The 27,188-nt window shown below is 39.3% G+C and overlaps 2 protein-coding genes and 1 long non-coding RNA gene across 3 annotated transcripts; 2 read left to right on the plus strand and 1 right to left on the minus strand.

The window, feature by feature from the left end:
• The first annotated feature begins 4,302 nt into the window (after positions 1-4,302).
• LOC103433841 (transcription factor bHLH14) lies at positions 4,303-6,326 on the plus strand. Its single transcript, XM_008372128.4, has one exon. It carries the CDS (start codon positions 4,657-4,659, stop codon positions 6,145-6,147), a length of 1,491 nt encoding a protein of 496 aa, XP_008370350.2. The 5' UTR covers positions 4,303-4,656; the 3' UTR covers positions 6,148-6,326.
• Positions 6,327-10,451: 4,125 nt separating this feature from the next.
• LOC114823868 (uncharacterized) lies at positions 10,452-11,413 on the minus strand. Its single transcript, XR_003771932.2, has 3 exons — positions 11,275-11,413; positions 11,053-11,161; positions 10,452-10,872 (listed from the first exon to the last, which is right to left on the minus strand). It is a non-coding gene; the product is annotated as an uncharacterized lncRNA (long non-coding RNA).
• Positions 11,414-20,571: 9,158 nt separating this feature from the next.
• Positions 20,572-22,993, plus strand: LOC103408517 (transcription factor bHLH14-like). Its single transcript, XM_008347360.4, has one exon. The coding sequence runs from the start codon at positions 21,151-21,153 to the stop codon at positions 22,627-22,629; it is 1,479 nt and encodes a 492-aa protein (XP_008345582.2). The 5' UTR covers positions 20,572-21,150; the 3' UTR covers positions 22,630-22,993.
• The last annotated feature ends 4,195 nt before the right edge of the window (positions 22,994-27,188 follow it).

Consider the following 27,188-nt stretch of genomic DNA (forward strand, 5'->3'; position numbering starts at 1 on the left):
ATACAGATGTCCGGCCTCCAAATCTCGCTACCAGCACCTTATCTTGCTCCACCTTCGACCTCAAAGCCACCTCACCCTGCCGATACCCAGTAGCTTGATGTATTAAACCTAGTTCACTTGTAGTTTTTTTTTCTTTTTGTTCGGACATCTTGTATGTACATTTTCATATATTTTATAATTAAATATTTTTGCTTGGTTAATTAATTATTCTTTAGAATTTAATTACAATATTTATCAAAAATTTAAAAAAAAGGTATTTTTCAGAAAAATTAAAAAAATGAATATTTTTCACTAAATAAAAAAAAAGGGTTTGCGCGACGCACGCCCTAGGATGTGCGTCGCGCAAAGAAGCTTTGCACGACGTAGGTCTGCGTCGCGCAAAGTGACTTTGCACGACATAGATGTGAGTCGCGCAAAGACACTTTGCGCGACGTAGGCCGTGCGTCGCGCAAAGTGTCTTTGCGTGATGCATATTATTTCTTCGTCGCGCAAAACCTAGCGTCATTGCCTTGGCGCGACGAAGGTTGCGTCGCGCAAACCCTTGCGCAACGATTTTTGACTTTGCACGACGAATATACGTACGTCGTGCAAAGTGTTTTTTTTACTAGTGGACTTTAGCCCATGAAACTTAAATTTCTCCACATATTACCCGACCTAAGTTTTTTTACTCGAATAAAATCCAATGACTAGATTCCACATCAACAAATTTATTAATTATGTAGATTAATGATTTTACAAAAAAAAAAAATGTTATAAATTCATTGCATTATATATAATAACAATAAAACATACCTAACATACATAATAATACATGCTTAAATAAGTCACGAAAATTATATTACAAAATTAATTTACTTACAAAATATACTTTATTTGCTCATTGCATATATGTAAATAAATTAGTACAATATGTGGTACTATATGACACATCGCGATCCTAGAATCAAGGCGTGCTGACCGTCACGTGAGCGTGACGTAACCAAAAGTGCGATGCGGAAGCAAAAGATATGAGAAATACGAAGGAATAAAAACCAACTACTAGCAATAATATCCAACTAGCATGCTAGAGTGAGTTTAAGTGTGCAGTACACAATTTCAGAGCATAAATACTAGGTGTAGTCAAGTAGAACTATAATTAAATTACAACACCCGCAGGTGAGTCCTATATGCAGGAAGTCTGTCAGAACGCCGAAGAAAACCTCGTGAGCCACCAACTGCTAACTAGAACCTGGAGGGGCGCAAAACAAAATTGAGTGGGTCAGTAAAACCAAAGTTTTCCAAAACATTTCATTTAAAACATTTCTAACCCTTCACTGTAAAACCTGTATACTTTCCCAGAAAATAACATAATAGCATAATATTTGTTCAAATCTCTCAAAACATTAATCTTTATCAAAATCCAGCAAGTATGCCATGCTATAAATGTCAATGACAGAATATGGATGCATCAATATAACAGGTGACATAATGAATCAACCGGAGACCCTGCAGTTGGTCCTGTACGGTTAATTCTATAGCTCAATATCCAACCCAGCCGGAGTCACCACGGTGACCTGTACAGCGCTACTCTGCACATAAGTCGGAACTACCTGAAGTAGTCTGTACGACAAGAATGGTGAAATAATACGCTCTAGTGCTTCTCTCATCAATCATCTGTGCGCATAATCTAAGGTCACCTACCAGTCGGAACCACCTCTAGTGATCTATACGACTAGTATGTCGGAACCCTCTCATGGTCTGTACGACATGCACCTACTTAGATCCAAGGTGAGCGTGCGGTGCGGTGAATACTATAAGCACTAACACCAGGGGTGCAGGTTATGAGCTCTCAACACAATTCACATCATCAATGATTCACATGAATAACATAAAACTCACCTGATACTCACCTGTGTGTCCACAGCACCAATTCACATATATATATATATGCATCAATTATCAATTCATATAATTCACAATATGCATGCATGGCATTTTGAAACATACTTTCATATAAATTCAATTTCTAGGAAAATCAATAGTATATAGGTAAATACAAAAAATAACTGCCCACTCACTGATAAGTCGAAGGGTCTTAACCCCCGTAACGTCCTTGGATGCGCTCGTCCTCGGGATAGGTATCACCTATATGCGAAACAACTAAAACAACGTTATTTAAAGCACATAACCGACAATTCGTAATAATTTCTCATACGGTGCTCAATTTGGGTATATGAATATACCACAGTGACCTACTCGACGTCACGAACGTCGGCATATTTTTAGAAAAAATTTCTGAGGCCGCACGCGCCCCCACGCGCCAGGATGGGCACGGGTCCATGCACCCCCACGCGCATCACCCCTAACCTCCAGTCACCGAAAAACTGGAGATTTTTCAATCTCCTTGTTCTCCGTCATTTCTCAACCATTTTTCACGTATTTTATATCAAAATGAAGCCCTAAGCATGTAGAATCATGTTACACTACTTTAAGGCTCTAAAAACTACGAAATCTCACCGGAGAAATTCCAAGAAAACCGGCCAACTTCGAACTCAACGATCCGGACGTTCAAAACCTTCAAACTAAGCACTCCGAGCTTCCTTAGGACCTCACTAAGCTCACTATAAGCTTAGAATTCCCTGAAAATCAACACATCACGAATGCATGAACAGTACTCAAATCGGACCTCGGGTTTTCAACGTGATTTCTAAGGTTTTCCGTTCTAAAACTAGTACCAAACGACTCAAAAGGTTGAAAGGATGAAGAATCTTACCTTTTTGGCGTCGATCCGTGAAGGTTCAAGGGTTTGGTGCTTTGTCCGTACAATTTCGAGAGGGAGAGATAGACTGAAATAGAGAGGAGAGAGAGAGCACGGGGAAGGAGAGGGTTGTCCCGTGTGTGTGTGTGTGTGTGGTCCACCCAAAAACAAGTCACAATCCAAATTCTTAAAATCCCTAACCACACAAAACATACATACCAACTTTAATCCAACTTAAATTATTTTTCCAAAAGTTTAGGAATATATGTATTTAGTCCAATAATATGTCACACACACATACCTTAGTAACCGCTACGGGCAATCCTGTCATTTCACGTCCTCGATAAATAAAATCCCAGGACGGGCTGTGACACTATATATTTTTTAACGCATATATATATATATAGGGTAATAATATATGCAATAATTATTTGTTCATTACAATTAAAGAGAGTAATAATATTTATTTATTTATTTTCAAATTGTGACACGGGTTGTAAATATTTTATAATAATAAGTCAATTACTTTTTACCTCAGTTGAAAATTACTTAGCAATCTTTTCAAAATTTAAATTTTATTTAGATGTTTAAAATTAAGTGATTTTTTATGTTTTTCATCTCAAACTCTTGGGAAAACAAGACGTAAAAAGTTGAAAATTGGTGCTCAAGTTATTAAAACTATTTGCTCGTACATACTGCGTGCCAAAAACTTTTGTATCATGTCAAAAGTAGTTGCCTCCATCGACGATGAAGGGATAGGAGAATTAATTGTTTCTTGTTTTATCTAATAAATAAAAATTGATGTATTTATAACATGTCATTAATAATTTATTCATTCATGCAAGAGGAGACCCTACAAGGGACCGTAGTGTGTGGGCCCCAATCAGCCACTAAGCCTTTCCCTTTCATTCCACGTGCTAGAGCCTAGTGGTGCCCGATGGTGACTTCACCCTCCTAGGCTTATTATAGCTTCTATGAGTTTAATTTTTCCAACCAAATATTGAATTAAAAATAATGTTTGCATTCCTCCCATTTAAATATCATATCTTCATTCTTAAATTTTATAATCGATTGAAACATTTTTAATTTTCATTTGAACATCGTCTTTAAAAAAAATATAAAAATTTGATATCATTTAGTCATCTAAATATATTAAACAAATAAATCGTTTATAATGAATATTTTATTTGGTATCTACACTGTTGATTTATTTTAACACAGTTAAATAACTAAGCAATTTACAATCAGTTAAATTTTTTGTATGGATGATTTCCAATGCAGATTAAGAAATTAAAAAGTTTTGATTATTAATTTTTTATAATATAAACTTATGTAAAAAAAATACAAGTATTATTTTAATTTTCTATTTCTCTCTTGGCCTGTAGTCACTGGACCAATTTAATTAAATTTGAACCCTAGCAACAGCAAACATGGACCCCACATGAGACACTACTGCTCCCTCACACGGAGGTTGATTGTTTACCCCCCATTTCCATACTCTTCCCATTCTTTTCTATTTAATGTGATCACGTTTAAACCACATCAACATTTTATATTCCTATTATTTTTTATTTTATTATTTTTATAAAAAAATTAATATAAAATATTAACGTGATTTAACAGTAACTACATAAACAAAAGAAGATGAGAAGAATATGGAAATAGAAAGGCAAACAATCATCTCCCACTCACACTCCCTCATAAAATCTGGATACTCACACTCTCTCATAAAATATGAGTATCCATATAAACCCCATCCAGCCCAACCTTTTTTTGTAAGGACCTCTCTCACTCTAGCATTCTTTCTTTTTTTGTGCTAAACGACTCGTCTACCATCTTTCACTCCGCAAGTATTAATTGATTTGTGTCCACTAAATTAGGAACTCAATCTCCCAACAAAAGTTCTGGCCTCACCACTTATGGAAGAATTAATAATCTCCCCCTCTTCATCCTCATCCCTAGTCTCCTTGCCTCAAGAAAACCATCCATCCCTCCAACAAAGGCTCCAATTCATTCTTCAATCCCAGCCAGACTGGTGGTCATACGCCATCTTCTGGCAAACCTCGAACGACCACCAGGTGGACAATGGTCGTCTCTTTCTGACCTGGGGAGACGGCCATTTCCAAGGCCCCAAAGACGCATCACCCAACAACCATCACCACAACCCCTACGGAGGTCTATCCGAAAGAAGGAAGATCCTCAAGGGCATCCAGTCCCTCATCAACGACACCAACAATCCAGATAACCATCATCAAGACTTGATCCTCGACAACATGGGTTTAAACGCCGACGTCACCAACGTGGAATGGTTCTACGTCACGTCGTTGGCTCGATCCTTCTCCGTCGGTGAAAGCATTAGTACTAATGTTCCCGGCAAAGCTTTTAGCTCTGGATCTTTGGTGTGGCTGACTGGAAGCCATGAGCTTCAATTCTACAACTGCGAAAGAGCAAAAGAAGCACAAATGCATGGGATTCAAACCCTAGTCTGCATCCCAACCCCCACCGGAGTTCTCGAGCTGGGCTCTTCAGATTTGATCCGAGAAAATGGGAACCTGGTTCAGCAAACCGAATCCTTATTCGGCTCGGATGTCGTTTGGGGCCAACCCGACCCTGGAACCAGATCCCCCATCGATTTAATCAACCGAAACTTCTCCTTCGCCGACATTGGCATCATCGCCGGCGTAGGGGAAGAAGACGACAAAAAGGAAGTTGCCTTGGACATAACGGCGATGAAGAAGAAGTGCGGAATAGCATGTCCGGATCTTGTCCAGTTGTCGAATTTGAATAGCCTTAACCCGGAACATTCGGATTCGGAGTTTCCGAAACGGACACCGAAAAAGCGAGGGCGAAAACCGGGGCTGGGGAGAGACACACCGTTGAACCATGTGGAAGCGGAGAGGCAGCGGCGGGAGAAGCTCAACCACCGGTTCTACGCCCTGCGAGCGGTGGTGCCGAACGTGTCGAGAATGGACAAGGCGTCGCTGCTGTCCGATGCCGTTTCGTACATCAACGAGCTGAAAGGCAAGGTGGACGAGCTGGAGTCGCAGGTGCAGAGAGAGTCCAAGAAAGTGAAAGTCGAGACCGGCGACAACTTGGACAATCAGAGCACCACGACGTCGGTGGAGCAAACGCGGCCGCCCAACTCGTCGGCGAGTGGGTCTACGGGGTTCGAGACGGAGGTGAAGATAGTAGGTTCGGACGCCATGATTAGGGTTCAGTCCGCGAATGTGAACTACCCATCAGCTAGGTTAATGGCGGCACTGCGTGACTTGGAGTTTGAGATCCACCATGCGAGCTTGTCGTGCATGAACGAGCTCATGCTGCAAGATGTTGTGGTGAAGGTGCCTAACAACATGAGAAGTGAAGAGAGTATCAAAGCTGCTCTTCTTAAAATATTAGATCAGAACTGAAGTTTGATAAACCGATTTGATCAGTTGGGTACCTTTTAATTTTAAATATTGTTTAAACTGGATATTTATTTCTCTTTCTATTAAAATAATTATGTTCCTTGTTGATTTTTTGTTATGTAAAATATGTAATTAAGGAGATAATTAAATATCAATAACGATTTGTTCTTTTCCTTCAAAAAGTTTTTTTCAAACTGCTTCTAGAATTGTAAAGAATGTTTTAGATTATAAACACAACATATATTGTGAATCATGTGACGAATTCCGTAAGTAAAACGCTATCTTTCTACTATTTCACCTTTAAAAAAAAACTCTCTCTCACCCGTTACAAGTACTTTTGCTTTTACGTGAAGAGAAAGTTCAACGTTCAACATTCAACGTTAGATGCAGCGATAAATGTTCTTGATTCGATGTATTACTGCTAATTTAATGACTAAATGACGACATAAAAATAGAGATTTGAATTCTGGAAGTCATTACACTAATAGTTGTTTGTGTTCCCCATGTACGTGGCACATAGGTGGTTTTAGGACAAAGACAGTGGAACAATCCGTATAATTTGGGTGAAGCAAGGACTCCATGTGTGGGAGGAACAGATATTTATGCACGTTTGTAAAGAGAGTGAGTGGACTGACTTCTTGGGTCCTTGGTGAGGTGAAGAGACAAGTGAAAAAGGAAGTGGGGTTCCGTTTTTCTGCACCTGTGAATAACTTGGCCAAAAGTAAACCACTCGTGCCGTTTGTTTGTGGACGAAATGGAATATCCAATCTGGAATCTGATATGGTGTTTGGGGCCCTGGGACACGAGAATCTCTCGGACCCGCCATCGCACCCACTAACGAAGAAAAAATACTAAACAAAACAAAACAAAACAAAAAACACTGTAAAAATGTGCTTCTTATGCGATGATTGTTATTATTTTTTGTGGTAGCGTACGATGTGGGTTGAAACCTAACTAGGTTAGAAAACAAGGGTGGCAAATATTAAAAATAAAAAAACGAAGAAAGGCAACGTGCAAAAACCTAGCGCACACAATGTTGATGCTTTACGGATCCCACCAGCATGCAATTCGTTGTTCACCCACAGTAGGTGAATGATGATATCCCCGTGTTTTGCCGTTTTTATTTGTGGGTTTAAGCCATCGAGCTTAAGCTTTAAACAGTTTGCTTAGCTGTCCACAGATGGACCATATAATAGGTAAATATTATGTCACAAAACGTTTGACTCAGAAATATACAGCTCGATTTACATAACTGGAACGCTTATTTGTAAGCAATAAAAGGATTTAGTTACTGCATGAACAAGTCACTACCAAGAATTCCATTACCAAAAATTTGTAGAGTTAAAGAAAATTTAACCAACCAAATAAACTAGAAATAAACCTACAGATCATGTAGAATATGTATAAATCAACAGATGCTCATAATTCCTAAAGCATATGCATATCAAACCTAAGAAAAATCAAACAGTAGCTGTTTCTCTCTCTCTGTCTTTATAGCATCGTTTTGTTTCTAGTCCTAGTCCAATACATCAACTTAATTAGTTGATTTTTTGCACATCTTCTCATATGAAAAACTCAAATTATTAGAAGAAAGTTTGCCTTATTTGACAGATTAGACTAACAAATGCTAACAAAATGAAACAACAAGGGCAAAAATGCAACAACATGAAACTACAAGGGCAAAAATGCAACAAACGAAACAACAAGGGTGAAAGTAAAAACTCGAGTAAACTATATGATTTTCTGAGTGTTTAGATGTGGGATGCCACTAATACTATAGTATAATAGTATTTCTCTACACCACCAGTAACTAGGAAGTCGTATGCATGACTAGTTTGATGTCAAATTTTGAATGATTCAACATGCTACTTAACGCCAATTTCAAAATTAGTCGTCGCTCTCTAATATGATTTGGCACCGATGCCTTTTTCGTCTTCTTATAAAAGAATATTGTTGTATGAAAAATAAAAAAGTTTAACACCCATTATTAGGTAATACACACTCCTATCGTTTTTAATGAAGAAAAAGGTAGCTAGATAAGAGATAGATAACATGTTAATTTATACACATATATATATATGGACTGGATTTGGATCTTCTCCTGAGTAAAGGAGACGGAGCCTCTTGACCCAAATACACGGACCATTGGATTTTGATCTAACGGCTACGGCTACAACTATTATAATTTTTAGAAGAACCCCATGTTTGGAGTCATTAGATCAAAATCCAACGGCCTATGTGTTTGAATAAGGGGGATCCGTCTCTCTTGCTTAAGAGAGGATCCAAATCCATATGGACTATTATTTGCTGATGAAAATTATATTTAAAATGAATCTAATGATATTGTCTTTTTTATATTTCTCAGAAAGAACAATGTTGATGCTTGTTCATGGCTTGTAAAAGTAAAAACGTGCAATATTTGGTTCTGAATGAGGATCCTCTTCGGATCTTAATTGTTCAATTATTTTAAATATTTTTATTTTAAATTAAATATAAATAATTTCTAATGAAAATTAATCATATATAATGAACAGACACGATTTAAGAATCTACATAATCATCGTAAAGAGAATCCGGATCCTCCTGGATTGGTTCTTTTCGCTTTTGTAAATAAGGAGTGGTAGGACCAATGATGTGGACCTGGAGGGACCACAAAACTATTGATGCAACGATACAAATAAGAAAATATCACATCAACAAATGTCTGATTAGACCGATTCTTTGTCTTAGATAATAAAAGTAGGAATATTTTGAATGCAGTTCCTAATCCTTAACATTCTTTGATTAAAACTTTAATAGTATTCAAAGTTTGATCAAGGTCCCTTGACTTTGTACATCTTATTATATTACTATTAATATTTGTATTTTTATAGTTTTGACATTAATTGTTTGATATTTTATGAGATTTATAATCCTATAAATTTAAAATCTCTCATTATAATACTATTAGAAACGGTTATAATAAAAAAAATTCAAATATTTTTATTGAATAAATGGATAAAAACTATGTAAAAATAAGAAATAATAAATGGCAAAAGAATGTATTCATAGTGTTAAAAAAATTGATACATTTTACAAAAAAAATTGATACATTTCACATATAACAAATTGGTACATTAATAAAGAAGAATTGGTACATTAGAAATAAATTAGGGTACGGATAAAAGATTAAAAATTATGAATACAAATGAATTTTAAAAAATATAGGCGCTAAAAGAAATTAATACATGGGTACAAAATAAAACTAAAAAGAAAATACTACAAATTAAAAAAAATGTTGAAAATTAAAAGTGGGTACAAACTAAAAATATAAATATATGATACAAAATTTAGGCATAAAACATAAATATACCATATGTAATTTTTCTATCATTGATTAAATATACACTGTCACGTGACAGTATACACATGGGTACAAACACAAATAAAACTTTAAATAATATGGGCACAAAAAGAATGACACACCCCGTCCCGAAGGAGGGCATGCTGGCCGTCACGTGAGAGTGATGTAACCATTTACACAGTTCGGAAGCTTTAAAGATACAATTACTAAGATGTAACACCCGAGGGTGAGTCCTACTTTTGTGAATTCTGTCAGAGCACCATTGGATTCCTCGTGGCCACCAAAGCTCTGCTATCTTGAACCTGGAGGGGCGCAAAACAAAGTTGAGTGGGTCAGTAAAACAAAGCTTTGCGAAAATCATCTCATTATCAAAACGCTAACCCCTTACTGTAAAACCCGTATACTGTCCCAAAAATATGTAATATGTATACTTATCTCAAAACCAAGCTTAGAAGTAGTGGTATGTGAATTATATGCCATGCCAAAATATCTCAACAAAACATATAAATAGCTCATGAAAAATAATATGTCAACCGGATCCATCTATAGTGGCCTGTACGGCTGAACTATAGCTCATAATCACTCTCATCAATCAATCTAGCCGGAGTCATCACAAGTGACCTGTACGGCACTACACTGCACACGAGTCGGAACCCTTCACTAGAAGAAAAAAGCTCATCTATCATGGTGAATGCTCGTGATAAATTGTAATCCACCACAGGCACTGTGCCCGTTAGTAATCTGAATGTGATAAAAAGTCTTAATTTCTACCACAGGCTATGCCCGTTGTCAAACATAATGTAACCACGGATTGTGCCCGTGATAGATTGGAATTTAACATCACGTGTTACGACCGTTGTGAATTATTTATTGACCACGGTTCATGCCCGTTATAAAAAAATTTCCACAAATAAAAAAAATATCTATTTAATAAATATATATATTTAAATATTTATATACTAAATAACCAACAAAATTTCATATTTATTACAATATAATAAATTACAGAATAACCAAAACCGAATAGGAAATCAATATGATAATTAGGAAAATTTATACTATTTATTAACAGAAGGTTCTTTGTCAACCAAAATTGCAGAAAATTGTGGTAAGAATCACTTCACTTCAATTCAAATAGATTACGATTATGAATAAATATGTAAAACACAAAATAAAATAAATGAAATGTAAAAGGAGGGAAACCGCACGTCTCCCTTCTTCTCCCCCTTTTCTCTCTGCCTTTATCTCCAAATACATAACTGCTCCACGTTTTTCTCATCACAATAATGTCTCTTTTCCTGAACTCACGTATTTTGCAACCCAAACTGCTTCCATACTTTATAATGTTTAATTCCTTTTCGAACTCTACTGAAGTAAGAATTAATCTGCAAGTTTCAGTTTGTAAGACATAAAAAGTCCACCCATTGATGCACTCAAGTGGCTAACATTTCATGTAAAATTTAGATAACCCTATATTTGTTATTTGGTATAACTTATGATATGTTGGATCGATGCATGCATACCGCCATGGTGATCCCTGATTGCAGCACAAGGAAGACACATACCCAGCACAAAGGAGGAGGCAAGCATGCCGCCATGGCGACCTCTGATTGCAGGTCGGCTTCTCCAGTCAACAGAGCCTTCCCATTTAGTGATGAGCTGTTGTTCTTGCCCCTACAGTAACCATTACCAAAACTCATGAGGTTTAGGAAAAACCAGGCATGAGAGGAAATAAAGTGTAAGGGATGAAAGAAAAAAAAAGGATAAAGAAAGAAAGAGGAAACCACCATTTTCTATTTTTTGAGCCTTTTTTTTTCTTCCCATTTGGCGATTCAATTTAATTTGGATCGGATCCCTGGTGCCATAGGATTTTGATTAGAAATAAAAAGGAGCGACTGGAGATTTAAAGAGTTTGTGAAATTTTCAAATCTCAAAGATGTTTGAAATTTCCCAAAAATTCGGTGTCCCGCCTTTTCTAAATATTTTTCATTATGTGTATGATTATACCACACATTATGTCCGTGGTTGATAACAAAAATGCACTGTAGAACTAACAATATTGACCACGAGCATTGTCCGTGGTGGCTTAGTATATTTACAACGTGCAACTTTGCGTGTGGTCATTTACCGTTATTTTACAACGGGCTAAGATTTGTCTGTGATGAAAAATTAACTTTTATAACGTACTTATTATGCCCGTGGTAAAATTTTATTTTTACAACGAGCTCATAAAGTCCGTGGTAAAATTGTCGTGATAGATGTGTTGTTTTCTTGTAGTGCTTGGAAAGGTCTGTATGACTGGGTGAATATAGTTATACTCACACTATCCTCCCCTGATAGCTATGCGATAAATCGCTAATCACCTACGAATCGGAACCACCTCTAATGGTCTGTACGACTGGGCACCTAAATTGGATCCAATTGTGAGCGTATAGTGCGGGGGTGACTATATATGTATAGGCCTGAATCATCTCTACCAAATCACAATCACCCTAGTGCAGGTTTATGAGCTTTCCATCATATCAACTTAACAATTACATAATTAAATTTATGAACTTACCTGACACTTACCTGTGCGTCCGCAACACCAATCATGCATGTATGCAACTAATGCATAAATAAATAGGCATATATTTTGCATGGCATTTCATATCGCATTTCACTTAAATTGATCTTCTGGGAAGAAATCTCATTTATATAGATATATATACGGAAAACAAAACTGCCGACTCACCTGGAGTTCGCCCTACAACTCCCTAGCACAACACATCAAGGCGTCATGACGATCGGTGCCTAGAATAATCATCAAGACATGCCTCAGAAATCATATCGATATAATATAACTTATATAAAACACGTCACTACGTAGATCGATCCGGAAGATCTGCAATTCAGATTTCCAATTTGAAACTTCCAGAGATCTAGAATATACCTCTAGGACAACATCCTAAAATTTCATTACCATCCAACGGTCAGATCTCCGTCAATTGCCAAAACTAAGTAACGGTTAACATTCTATATTATGAACTTACAACTCCAATTCCGAAATATCCGTAAATCGGATTCCCGATCCGTAAGTTCCTATAATCCTTAAATATTACGTAATACTACATATCAAATTTTGGTGACGATCCGACGGTTGGATCGTCGATTCACCTTTTGGCCTAACCACGAATCGTAACGAATTTAGGTTCAATTACTCAATTTACGTAAGTCAATTATCAAAAATGAACCTAGAACATTAAACACATGCTAATAATGACATTGGCGGGCCACTGGCCACGCGCCGCCGCACGAGCCACCGCGGGTGGTGGTCGGCCGCCCCGGCTCGCCGGAAAATCCAACTATCTCCAAAAATTACCAAAATTTACAAAAAGGAATATCTCAATGAGTAGAGTAAACTTTATACCTGAGGCCAAGGCCAATTTGTCCTAGAAAAGCTCAATTTTTTCCAAAACCGTACGAAACCCTAGAAATGGGTGAGTTCCAATTCGTCCTCAAATCAACTCTGCCGTCCCAACCAATGCTTGGGCTTTGTTCTAGGCCTCAAGAGGAAGCTATGGGTGGTGGAAATTGGAAGAATTTGCTTCAAACATAGGAGAATTTTGAACATGAAGCTCGCGGCACCCGTGGGTATTTTCATCCAAACTCACACCTAATCTCCTCAAATTTGATATGGAAATGATAGAGGGAAGGCATATAAGATGATTGGGGGTGGTTGTTTGGCTCAATGCATCGGAAAAATGGGTGAAAAATGTCGAAATTTGGGTGTGGGTGCCGCGGGTCGAAACGGGTCACGGGTGAAGACCTGTTTTCTTCCTTCTCTTCTCCGCTTCTCGCCCTCTCTCCTTTCCTCCTTTCTCTGTTCCGATTGGCTGGTCTCCTCTCTCTCTTCTCCCCATTCGCCAGTCTCTCTCCCTGGTCTGTCCCGGAGCTCCTACCTCTTCTTTGGTTAGGCAGTTTTGCCCAACCCGCTCCTTACTTCTTCTTTTTCACCAGTCACGCACACATACATACACATACAAAATCTTCTTTCATCTTTTTATTTTTATTATTTCCCTTACATCCGAGCCATCCATTTCAGATTTCCTTTAATCTGGGTCATCCAAATGGCACACCAAATTTTTATAATAAAATTCATAAAATGCACAAACTTCAAACTTTAAAATCTTTTTCGTTATAACTCCAAATCACGAACCGTCTGCGCCCACACTTCCGTAGCGACGAGTACTACGATGATATGTCAAGAAAATAAATCTTAGATGGCACAACACGACGATTAACCTCGAATAATGCGCGTACCTCAAAGTGCATTTTTGTAAAATCCTTTACTAAAACTTTAAAAACTCTTAAAATCAGGGACGGGCTGTCACAAAGAAACTAATATATGGGTACAAATTAGAAATGAAAAGAAAATTGGTACAAATTAAAAAATATTTGCAAATTAAAATTAGGTACAAACTAAAAATAAAAATATATGATAAAAAAATTTAGCCATAAATATAAATATACTAATTGTAACATTTTTAACATTAAAGGAATTTATTTAAAAATAAAAATATTTTATTATTCAAATAATTAATCATGTTATTAATACCCAAGGACCTTGATCAAAAATTAAAAATGAATAGGATTTTAATCAATGGAGTAACAAAAAGAATGATTTGAACCTAATTTTCCCATAAAAGTAAAATTTAAAGTAAGTTTATTATTATTATTTTTGTTGAGGAAACTGGACTTTCATAAAACCACGACAAAAGCCAAATTACAAGGAGAGAGCCACGGAGGCTGATAGAAACCAACAGAGAGAAAGCAAGAGGGATGTAAGAGCCATGATTTAATCTTTACTAGTAATGATCTCTTAATTTTAACTCAATTGGAGCAATAGTCTTTCAACTAAACATTCATTACTATTAGTCTCTCAACTCATTAAAATGTGTAGTTAGGTCCCTCAACTAAAAATCAATTACCATTGGTCCCTCAACTTTAATCCAACTAGAGAAATGATCTATCAACTTTAACCCAATTTGAGCAATGATCCCTCAACTTTAACCCAATTGTAGCAATGATCTTTCCAACATAACTCATCTTGATAAAATTCTGACGAAGTTGGCGAAAATGACCATAGCTATACGTTTTGATGAGTTGAGGGACCCCAATTTTATCAATGGTCATTCTAACATAACTCATTTTGACAAAATTCTAACGAAGTTGACGAAAATGACCATAACTACACATTTTGATAAGTTTAGGGAGTGGACCAATGGTAATATATTTTTAGTTAAGGGACCATTGCTCTAATTTAATTAAAGTTGATGGACCATTGCTACAATTTAATCTATTTATAACGTATCCACGCTATCGGGTGAAGTTGTTAAAGTAATGTCAAGTAAATTAAATTTATAAACTAAATTTGCAAACTAAATAATGTGTTACCAATGAGAAATAAGCATGTTAATCAACACTTAAGTAATAATCCAATCGTAATTCCATATAATTTAGCTTACAAAATCTAGTCTCCCTAACATTACATTTGTTAAAAAGTTTCGGATTATTCGCTCTATATATTTTGGCCGATAAATCAACAATTTTTATTCAATTCGACATATATTAGGTTGATATGTGGGTGAATCCGCAACAGATGGTGAAGAAAATAGGTTTCAACCCCCTTTCCCAAAAAAGAAACTTTGTATGATAATCCTATATATCGACTGATATATCAGTAATTGTGCTAATATTTTAATCCTCGGTCTTGTCCTGCCACATCGATAAAAAAAAACAACGAAAAGATAAAACGCTCTTAGAGTTATAACTTATTACTACGGTTTAGTGATATTTCTATTCACTTGCAAGTGAGAGGTCTTAGGTTCGATTCTTGTCAAAGGCAAATTTGAACAACATTATTGCTAGTAGTGGCGAAGCCAGGAATTGTCGGGGGGAGGGGCGAAATTTTTTTTTCCCGAACAAACGATATTATCTACACTAAGGGGGTAGGGGAATGGGCTAAGCCTGACAATGAGCTAGCAATAATGTGGTTCAAATTTGACTTTGGCGAGAATCAAACCTAAATCCTTTCACTTACAAGTGAAGAGAAATATTACTAGACCATAGCACTGGTGGCGGGTTGGGGCGAACTTAAAAGAGTACAAGGTTAAAAAAGATTAGTCAATATTTCATCAAACTCAATGTCCTCACTTTATTGGGAACTACCCGGAATAATCGAAGAGGACTACCTGAAATATTTAAAGGATGACCACTTGGAATATTTGGATGAGGGTTTAAGCATTGTTTCTTATAGTATCATTTCATTACGTAATTGTATACTATGGAAAAAAAAAAGTCTTAGATTCTTAATCAATACCAATATCATATAAATTATTCATTAGACAAAATTCAATTCAATTAATCAATATCAATGAGAATAATCAAGAATTCAATTTTTACTTTAAATAACAAGTTTATTCATCAATAATTATAAGATTTCATATTCATATTCAATAATTAATAACCATATTGATTAATTACTCTATGATTCTACGTCAAATAAACAAAATTTCAAATTAAATAACCAATTAGGGTTAAGGCTAACATAAATTTGGAAATTAAAAACTTCATCTAAGAGAAAGGGGGCCAAGAATGGCGGCTGGAGGCTGGCTGCTTGCAGCTTGGATGGCTTAAAAGCTTGAAGTTGAAGCCTTAATGTCTGGTAGCAGGGGAATGAGGCTGCTTGCTGAGATCTGTTCTGCTGCCATCTGATTAATTTTATTTTTCAATTCTATAACTAAACGATGTCGTTGCATTAAAGGAAATTTTTTAACTAGGACTAAATGGTGTCGTTTGGTCTGGCTTTTGAGAAAAATATAAAACCAAACGCAGCAGAGCTGCATATCAGCAACAAATCCAGATCCGGATGAGAACAGACGGAACCACCGCACCAACAAGCACTTTCGACGGGACCAGAAAGGCGAAACCACCGCTCCTAGACTTGTTTTCCGGTGAGGGGAGTGGCGGCCGCCACTCCTCGCCCTCACATGGCTTCACCACTGATTGCTAGCACATTGTAAAGCTAAACTCATCTCCTCCCCCTTAGTGTAGATAATATTGTTTGTTAAAAAAAAAAATTGCTCTTAGGGTTTGCAAAATTGGCATCTGTCTCTCCTTACGGACCAAAATGGTTAAGTGAACATGGACGCAAGTTAAGTCCTTATATGGCCCGTAAGCATGGGATTAGGATCCTAGCCGGATTCTCTTGTGGAGATCCAGATGATCAATCAATTGTATCCGTTTATCATACATTGTGCGGTCAGAAATCATTTTAAATTTTTTATTTAAAATCAAATAAATAGTACCTAACGAAAATTAACCGTATAATGTACAATAAATGAAAACGATTGATTGATTCTCCAAATCCCGATAAAGAGAATCCTCATCCGTAACCATGGGCAGACTGCTCACCCAAAAACTAAGTTCCCCATATTGAATCAGATTTTCCCCAAATTAGGCTTATGATAAGACACAACAATTTGTGGGAGCGTGTGGAAGAAGAAGAAAAACCCATTTTACTTATATTCACTCACTTGACTCAGAGTACTCTATTCCAACTTATTTCTCCGATTCCTCCGACGTACCCTCCCATCAACAAGCTTTTATACCTTATATTCTACCATAAAAAAAGTTTTCTGGTTCGGACTTCCTTAGAATTTACCTATTTCACACCACAAGGACCCTAAAAGCATTACTATAGAAATCCTTTTCGTGAACATGTAAAAATGCAATTGCGTATGAGCTCATGCTTACTGCTTTGAATTTAACAATTGCAAAGAAAATAATTTGAACGTGGGATGGTGCTTAACTAACACCACACTAGTTTCGATTTTAATTCCAATTAAAAATCCTACTGTTTTGAAGATTTTACTCCCCGTTAAGAGTATTGAATAACACAATAAACAATCTGACTACCTTTTGATGAGTCGATTTCATATTATATATTTTACCATATTCTTAGTGTAATTTGGTGAGATTTGATATTTTGTTTTATATTTCAAATGTAGGAGATGTGACCTTATTCTATGCAAAAAATAATGAGAGAATTTCCAGTTGGAGTAGATTCAAAAGTCTGTCAAGAAGGTTATATCAAAATTTCAGCATTTTTATTCCAAAGTATTTGATTATGGCGAAGGATTAAAGGACCAAGGCGTAGTGTTGGCATATTGATTTGTTGGGCTTAATTGTGAGTTTTTAGCAAGAAGATGACATTTTCTGGAGTTAGGCCCTTTTATGGAGTTGTAGAGAACATCTTAATATTCAAAACAAGATCTTTTGGGTGAGTTTTGGTGCTGGTCTGGTCTAGAAACGTGAAGTGTTTCGGACTGGGCAGATTGCCTAGTTATGTTAGGTTTGTGATTTTAAGTTATCCTTTTGTTATTTTGTTTCCTAGTTTTTAAGAATGCCTTATTTAGGTAGGTTTGAGAATAAGATGCTAATTATAAGCACTAATACGCCATTAGGGTTTTTTACACATCAATTTGGAAAACTTGGCTAGGCTTTGGCGAGTTGTATTCTTTTTTCAAGGTTGTTTTCTATCTTTTCTTCTTAATGATATTTTTTCTTTTTAATCATGATTATGCGTAATTAATTTATTTTTGCTAGAACAAGGTCAAGAGCCTTAATCGGAATATGTAGTCTTTTATCAATTCGCTTATGAATTTATACATGTTTGCTTTGAATTATTAATCCCTGCATATAAACCATCTAATTGTCTTAATGGTTTATCACCATTAAAATATTTAGACAAGTAATTTGATATAATGTTTGTTGGAACATCACTTTGAAATTGAGGAGAGCTTCTTGTAATTGATAATTGTGATTTCACGTAAGACGAACATCACGCTCTTAAGAGTTACATGATTTTTCAAAAGATTTTCACAAAACTTAATGAATCTTACATCTTTATATATGATCTGAACATCATAAACGGATTGTATGTTAGATGTACGTTCTCGCTTAAATATCACAAAAAGAATATGCATTAGTAATTAATACATAACCTTTAAAGTATGTATGTGATAATTCATGTATAATTGGTAGAACTAGATATGATTGTTAACGACGACGGCTAAATCTGATCCCATTTATAATTGAATTTTCCAAAAACTACGCACCAAAAACCTTTGTATCATGTCAAAAGTAGTTTCATCAATTGATGATGAAGGGAAGGACCATTCATTGTTTCATGTTTTATCTTATAAATAAATAAAAAGTTGATGCATTTAAACATCATTCAAGCAAGAGAGGGACCCCACAACAGAAAGTTGCGTATGGCCCCAATCAGCCACTATGCCTTTCCCTTTCACTCCATGTGCTAGTGCTGCCCAATAGTGACTTCACCCTCCTAAGGCTTTATATAGCTTCTATGAGCCTAATTTTTCCAACCAATATTATATTAAAGATAATGCTTTATTATCTCACATGCAAAAATCTTCGCCCCTATAATTTTATAATCGATAATGACCACAGAGTGGTTTAGTGATCGAAAACTAATTATAGGTTCGTATTTATATAGCATGTTATAGATTTGATCTTTGGTACTGATAAATCACATGATAGTGATCAGGGAGAGGGTGAAATATCTTTGTGAGTTTTTCTCGACCCCCAAAATAGTGAAGTGCAGTGGCAAAACCATTAGCTGATCTTTTTTTTTTCTAAAAAAATAAAATAAAATTTATAATCAATAAAAACTGTTAAATCTCTTAATTTTTATTAGATATTCTCTACAAAAAAATCATTTGAATCGAAGATCATTAAATCATTCAAATGTAGCGAACAAATCAACAGTTCACTGTAAATATGCTACTTAGTATCTAAACCGTTGATTTATTTTGATACATTTAGATGATTAAACGATCTACAATTATAATAATTTTTTTGGTAGATATAATATTCAAATAGAGATTAAAAGATTAAAAGATATGGATTATAAAATTTTAATTGTAAAGTTAATTGCAAGTGAAAGATTGAGCTTGTATTAAAAAAGAAATAAGTGGCCGTTTGTTTGCCCTCACTAAACTTCCTTGGATTGAACTGGCTTAGCTAGGATTGCTAGCCAGTGTTTGATGCGAACAAGGACTACTGTTAATGAGACTAAGGGCTAGTTTGGTATTGCTGTGTTTTGAAAAAAAATTGCTTCTGCTATGCTGTGAGAATAAGCGGCTGTGAAATAAAGTTGTAGAGTGTTTGGTAAACTTTTTTGTAAAAATGCTTTTGAAAAAAAAAATAGTATTATAATATTTGATAAACTTTTATGTAAAACAGATGTGAAAAAAAGTCAAATTTTCAAAGCTGAGTTTTGTAGCTTCTTATTTTCGGCTTTTTTTTTTACCCAAATCTGTGAAAAAAAACTGAAACGGAATGTTTACCGAACACAAAAAAGCTCCCAGTTTTTTTTTATACCAATTTTTTTTAGAATCACCGTATTACCGAACCAGACCTATGTTGGACTCGCACCGACTAAGTCTTTCGCTAGGTCGTCTTAGCGAGGATCCCTGATAGGTATGGGATTGCTAATCCCGTCCTCAAATCTGTTTCGTTTGCCCGTTGCATCATCTACATACTGCATCGTCTGCAAGCGTTCTTCTCTGCAACACCGTTTGCCCACCCCCCAGATTTGAAACAAAAGCCTCACTCGCTGCCTAAATCTCAAAATCCAACCACAAAATTAAAAAATTAAAAATAAAAACGCAAAACAATAACAACAACCAAATCCAACCACGAAATTCAAAGTCCACCCCGTGCCAGAAAATTCCGAGATGGCTTTGCAGGCGGAGAAGCCAACACATGTATCAGATGGAAGAGAGAGATCCGAAAATTTTTAGAAGAAAAAAGGATGAGGAAGGTGGATATGCTTAATGGCAGCAAGAGGGTGAAGATGATGAGCTTGTTTTTGAAGGATTTGCGATGAGCTTCACACCTGCGTTGTGCATGAAAATGAGGGAGAAAAGAAGAAATGGACGGAGCCAGAAGGAGAAAAGAAGAGATGATTCCAGAGTGATAGTTTTCCAGGAGAAAAAAAGGTTAAAAGGTTGAATAAATAATAAAATATTATTATGTATGCATCAAATAATATAAAATATTACAATATATACATTAAATAAAATAAAATATTATAATATATGCATTAAACAATATAATATTATAGTTTGTTTATTATCTGGTTTTATAGTCAAACACTGCACCAAACATTTCACTAAGCTAGTCCAGCTTAATCTAGTCTAAATCAGTCCAGCTTAGTTCCAGTAGCTAGTTCAGTCCGAGACAGTCTGGTGCAACAAACGCACCCTAAAAGTATTATCTTTAAATTAATTTTCTGTTTTTCTCTTGGCCTGGGTCCCGGGACCAATTTATTTAAATTTGAACCCAAGCAACACCAAACTTGGACCCCACATTACACTCTCACACTGCTCACTCTCGGTTTCAGAAAATCTGAGTATCCATGGACCATATATAAAGCCCCATCCACCCCAACTTTTGTAAGGACCCATCTCTCCCTCAAGCAATCTCTTTTGTTCTAAACTACTCCTCTAGCATCTTTCACTCTCCAAGTACTAATTGAGTTCCCACTAAATTCGGGACTCAATCTCCCCACAAAAGTTTTGGCCTCACCACTTATGGAAGAATTAATAATCTCCCCCTCTTCATCCTCATCCCTAGTCTCCTTGCCTCAAGAAAACCATCCATCCCTCCAACAAAGGCTCCAATTCATTCTTCAATCCCAGCCAGACTGGTGGTCATACGCCATCTTCTGGCAAACCTCGAACGACCACCTGGTGGACAATGGTTGTCTCTTCCTGACCTGGGGAGACGGCCATTTCCAACGCCCCAAAGACGCATCACCCAACAACCACCACCACAACCCCTACGAAGTTCTATCCGAAAGAAGGAAGATCCTCAAGGGCATCCAATCCCTCATCAACGACACCAACAATCCAGATAACCATTATCTCTACAACATGGGCTTAAACGCCAACACCACCAACATCGAGGGGTTCTTCGTCAGGTCGTTCGCTCGATCCTTCTCCGTCGGTGAAAGCATTAATACTAATGTTCCCGGCAAGGCTTTTAGCTCTGGATCTTTGGTGTGGCTGACTGGAAGCCATGAGCTCCAATCCTACGTCTGCGAAAGAGCAAAAGAAGCACAAATGCATGGGATTCAAACCCTAGTCTGCATCCCAACCCCCACCGGAGTTCTCGAGCTGGGTTCTTCAGATTTGATCAGAGAAAACTGGAACCTGGTTCAGCAAACGAAATCCTTATTCTGGTCGGACCTTGTTTCGGACCAACAAGAACCGGGAACCAGATCCCCCATCAATCTAATCAACCGAAACTTCTCCTTCTCCGACTTTGACATCATCGCCGGCGTTCAGGAAGAAAAAAACAAAAAGGAAGTCCCCTTGGATATAACGGTGATGAAGAAGACGTGCGGAAGAGCATGTCCGGGTTCCATACCGTTTTCGAATCTAAATAACCTTAACCCGGAACCTTCGGATTCGGAGTTTCCCAAACGGACGCCGAAAAAGCGAGGGCGAAAACCGGGCCTTGGGCTAGACACAACGTTGGACCACGTGGAAGCGGAGAGGCAGCGGCGGGAGAAGCTCAACCACCGGTTCTGCGCCCTACGAGCAGTGGTGCCGAACGTATCGAGAATGGACAAGGCATCGTTGCTGTCCGACGCCGTTTCGTACATCATCGAGCTGAAGAGCAAGGTGGACGAGATGGAGTCGCAGGTGCAGAGAGAGTCCAAGAAAGTGAAAGCCGAGACCGTCGACAACTTGGACAATCAGAGCAGCACGACGTCGGTGGATCAAACGCGGCCGCCCAACTCGTTGGTGAGTGGGTCTACGGGGCTCGAGGTGGAGGTGAAGATAGTGTGTTCGGACGCCATGATTAGGGTTCGGTCCGAGAATGTGAACTACCCGTCAGCTAGGTTAATGGCGGCGCTGCGTGACTTGGACTTTGAGATGTACCATGCGAGCTTGTCATGCATGAACGAGCTCATGCTGCAAGATGTTGTGGTGAAGGTGCCTGATAACATGAGAAGTGAAGAGAGTATCAAAGCTGCTCTTCTTAGAATATTAGATCAGAACTGAATTTTGATCAACCGATTTGATCTGTTGGGTAACGCGAAGAGACAAGTGAAAAGGCAATAGGGTTCCGTTTTTCTGCACCTGTGAATAACTTGGCCGAAAGTATAAAACCAATCGTGCCGTTTCTTTTGGGGACGGATTGGAACATCAAATCTGGAATGTGGATGGTGTGTTTGGGGCCCGGACATGACTCATGAGAGTCTCTCGGACCCGCCATCGCACCCAATAATGAAGGAAAAATACTAAACAAAATAAAACAAAACACATTGCAAAAATGTGTTTTTATGCGTTGATTATTATTATTTTTAATGCTAAACAAAATAAAACAAAACACATAGCAAAAATGTGTTTTTATGCGTTGATTATTTTTTTTTTAAATAGGTTTTTTTTTTTTTTTTTTTTGGTGGTAACATACGATGTAGGTTGAAACCTAATTAGAATACAATACAAGGGTGGCAAATATTAAAAAAACATCAAAGAAAAGCAACGTGCAAGAGCTTAATTTTAAGCAAGATGGACCATATAATTGGTAAATATCATGTCAACTACAGATGGGCCATATAAGTAAATATTATGTCACAACATTTGACTCAGAAAAATAGGCTCGATTCAAATAACCGAAACTCTTAATTTTAAGCAAGAAGATTAGGTTACTGTATGAACAAGTCACTACTAAGGCTATCTCCAACCGAAGGCTGGTAAGATGGCTCATTTTAGCCCTCGGGCCCTCCAAGATATTAATATTTTAATGAACAGTTGTTGACCCTAGAAACTACAAAGCCTACGTGGCGCGCAGACCGAGTAATTAATGAGCTAACTACGTCCTTCGGTGATTGCGGGGCGTGCCAACTCGTCGGCCGAGGCTCGGCCGAGGAGTAAATTTGATAATGCTGTGTCGAGTCGCGCTACTGACTTCTGCGTCTTGCGATTGCGGCCGAGAAAGGAACACGTCTCGGCCTCTTGGGTTCTCAAGCCTGAAGACAAGGCTGCTATTTCTTACAAAGTTCACGAACCGAATTCGGCTTGCAATGTGCCGAATGTAATAACTGTAACACCTCACTTCGCCGAGAAGGCTGATGAGATGACCTCGACCAATAAGGATTTAGAAACCCTTCTCGACCGAGACTTGGATAGGTAATCAATCGTTCTCGCCGCAGTGCTGTTGATGCCAACGGAAGATACTGCGAGACCGACTGACTCTACGGTGACAGAGCTATCTATGCCGACTTAAGATATCACCGGTTGCTTCCACAGTGCTGTTGATGCCAACGGAAGATGTGTCAGCGAAAAAGGAAAAGAAAAAGATCTCAAGTTGTGAGAGTTTGCGTGGGGCAATTTTGTATTGATTTTGTGGGTCCTTTTCCATTGCTGAATGTCTTGTATTTATAGTAGCAGAACACCGAGCCCGAGTTCCAATCCTACTTGAACTAGGTTTCCCTCTCCGGATTACCTCGATCAGTCCTATCTCTACTAGGACTCGAATCTAGTCCTTAACTGAGCCGGATTCGCCTTCTAGTTTTACAGATCTCGTCAAGGGTCCCTATTGTATTAGGACTCGACTTGCATTCTGATTTAACCGACCTAGGCTTGGAAGCCCATGAGCTGAACGTCCTACGACCCTCTCGCCGTACGTCTTCCCGGGCCAAAAGTGATTCCTCCCTCGGCCCAAACTGTTATTTTGGGCCCAAACATTGCCCCCTCGCTTCTGAGGTCCTCGGCCTGAAACCTTCGGCCGAGTTTCGGCCTTGAAGAAGCGAATCTACCACTCAGGATCCCAATACCCGAGTTCCAAGGCGCATTTATTGAACACGATCGCACGATCTTGATCCTGCTAAACCACTCGCCAAGTGGCATCCTCTAACATGGCCAATCCCCGATAATGACGTCTGAAGCGTGCGCCTACCCGAACCGTCTTGCCATTATGACCACTATCTCAATCCGCGAGCCAGCACATCAGTCCGTGAGCCCACCTGTCATCGTGCAGGCGTCGAATCGTCTTTCGTCATTAACTTCGCCGTCACACGCAATCGTGCGCCCCCAAAACCTAAAACCGTCGGTCTTCTCAACCGCACTTCCCAAATATTCATTATGATCAACGATTCCTCCGGTCGATTTTGCCCTTTGTTTTGAATTTCGAACGATTGCTCTTCCCCCCCGTAACTCTATAAATACCGAAATCCCCTCATTTGTTCTTTTACGCTCTCAAACTTCCTGAAATCCTCTGCCATTGATTTCTAGTGCATCTCTCCTATTCCGAGTCTTCCGTCTTTAAATCCCCAACCCAGACAACCCTTTTACTCCGTGTCTCTTTCTTGCAATGGCGTCCTTCATCTCCAAGCTTTCCAGGGAATGTGACCAACATCAGAAGATTGTTAATCGGAGCTCGATCAAGACCATCCGGTTTGAAAACGACATGAACACCCAGTACCAAATCCTGGGTCCTCTCTTCAAGGCTACAATTCCGCCGACTATCATCGGCCTTCTTCAGGAGCACTGCCTAACACCCTTGCTTCAAGGGTTTGAATGGTCGCGATGTGATGCGGCTAAACCCCAGGGCTCCTGGCCCTCGACGACCACATCCTGGGTAGCCTGGGTTGTTCGAATGGAACGACTCTTCGGCAAGCAATGGAAGGCCCTTGGCATCTACGACGCCATTCTCCTTTCGTCTATGGAAATCGTCCCCGACAAGGAGCTTCTCCAAGACGCTCTGTGCTTCTGGTGCTCGGCCACCAACACAATGGTCCTTCCTCTGGGTCCCATTGGTCCCACCGTCCTGGATATCACTGCCATTCTGGGGACTTCGGCGACCGGGATCCCTGTCGACGCGACTCTCTCTGGGCATCCGTCGAACATCGACCTGAAAACGCTCTTCGACCGTCGGGCCTTCGAGACCTTGAACCGTGACGGTCATATCCCGTCGAAGGAAGATATTCAGAAGCTCCACAAGAACTTCTGCAATTACAACACCCTCTATCTTCACTTCGCCGGCCGAGGAGAAGAGGACCTGCGAGAGGGAGAGCACGAAGCCTTCCTCTTCTACTGGTACAACAAATACGTTTGTTGTACCAAGTCAAATAAGTGCTTGGTCGAGAACATGCCGGTAGCCGAAGCCCTGGCTAGTGGTCACGTCTTGGCACTGAGTTCCAATATTCTCGCCCAACTTTTCCGCTGCCTGGCCGAGGCGACCCTCCACAAGGTGGATCCACACCAGAATGGTCCTCTCTGGGTCTTCCAGCTCTGGTTGCAGGTATACTTCGCCTCCCTTCGGCCGGCCATAGCTGAATTCTCACCAACAGAGGCGCTTGGACCTCAACTGGCCTCTCGACCGACACCTCCCCATCAAGCCGAAGAGGTATTTCGGTACCTCTTTGCTCTCGACGACTTCTCCAACGACGAGTTCCTAATATGTCGTCGTCGAGACTATCCTTCCTCCATCAGGCTGCCTACCTCCCCATGGAGCGCGGAAGAGGACGCCGATCTTCGTCAGACCTGGGGGTCATTTGTGAATTGCTCGCGACCTTCCTCTCGGCTGCAACGGGAAACGGTCGGGGTGGGAAGTGTACCATCCGAACTTCCTTGCCCGTCAGCTCGGCTATCTTCAGGGCTATCCCGTCCCCCTTCTCTCTTCCCGCACAGTATTGAGCCGCGGACGCGAGCCTCGCTCTTCAGAGAACGAGTGCAGGACTGCCGCGAAGGAGTTTCAAGAGTACTGCCAAAGATTTCGCCTACGACCGGCCACCCCAGAAACCCATTGCACTGACACCTTCGGTGAGTGGTGGGAAAATTACACTCAGGAGTTCTTCGGTGCGCCGGTCGAAGATGTACTAAGCAGGCTCTTCGGTGACCGACCTAAGAAAGCCCCGGCCCCCTATTCTCAAGGTAGTTGTTCAATTCCCCCTTTTTCTTCAACCTTGCATATTGTACGCCCTACTGAATTGTCTTTATCCTTTTAGGTAGTCGGCCTTTGAGAAAGACGGAGGCAGTTGCCGCTGCTACGGCCGGGAAAAAATCGGTCGTGGCCAAAAAGGACAAACCTGCTGGTAGGGCCGTGCTGATCAAACGGCCTCGCCAAGAGGCCGGGCCGGCTATCGAGCCTTCCCCGCCTGCCAAGCGGGTCAAACAACTGGCGAAGAAAGGTACACGGGAGATCCACGTCATCTCCAGCCACACGACGACTCCCAGTGCTTCCCCTTCTCCCGCCGCCGGCCATTCTGGGGTCAAGAAACAGCCGGCTTCGGCCATAGAGACGGTCCCAGCGCGGCCTGCCTCTGTGGCCGGCGAATCAGTCGTACCTCCCTCTGTCGAGAAGGCACCTGTCTCACACCAGGCGGTTCCTACGACCGAGGAAACCTCTCCCAAGAATCCAAAGCCCACGGTTTTCGTGCTGGAATAGAGTGAGGGGAGCGACGAGGTCCCGCTGGCGCGTCGTCCTCCTACTCGTCAACAACCTCCTCCAGTATCCGAGATGGCGGTTCAACCCGGCCCCTCCTCGGCTAATCGTGGCAAGCGCACGGTCGAGGAACCGACCCCGGCGGCCGAACCTCTCGTTCCTTCTCAAGACC

This window comes from Malus domestica, chromosome 01 (genome assembly GCF_042453785.1).
Source record: "Malus domestica chromosome 01, GDT2T_hap1".
NCBI lineage: Eukaryota > Viridiplantae > Streptophyta > Magnoliopsida > Rosales > Rosaceae > Malus > Malus domestica.

Excerpts from the sequence above, each read along its gene's own strand:
- LOC103433841 (XM_008372128.4), top strand. The coding sequence starts at position 4,657 with ATGGAAGAATTAATAATCTCCCCCTCTTCATCCTCATCCCTAGTCTCC.
- LOC103408517 (XM_008347360.4), top strand. The coding sequence starts at position 21,151 with ATGGAAGAATTAATAATCTCCCCCTCTTCATCCTCATCCCTAGTCTCC.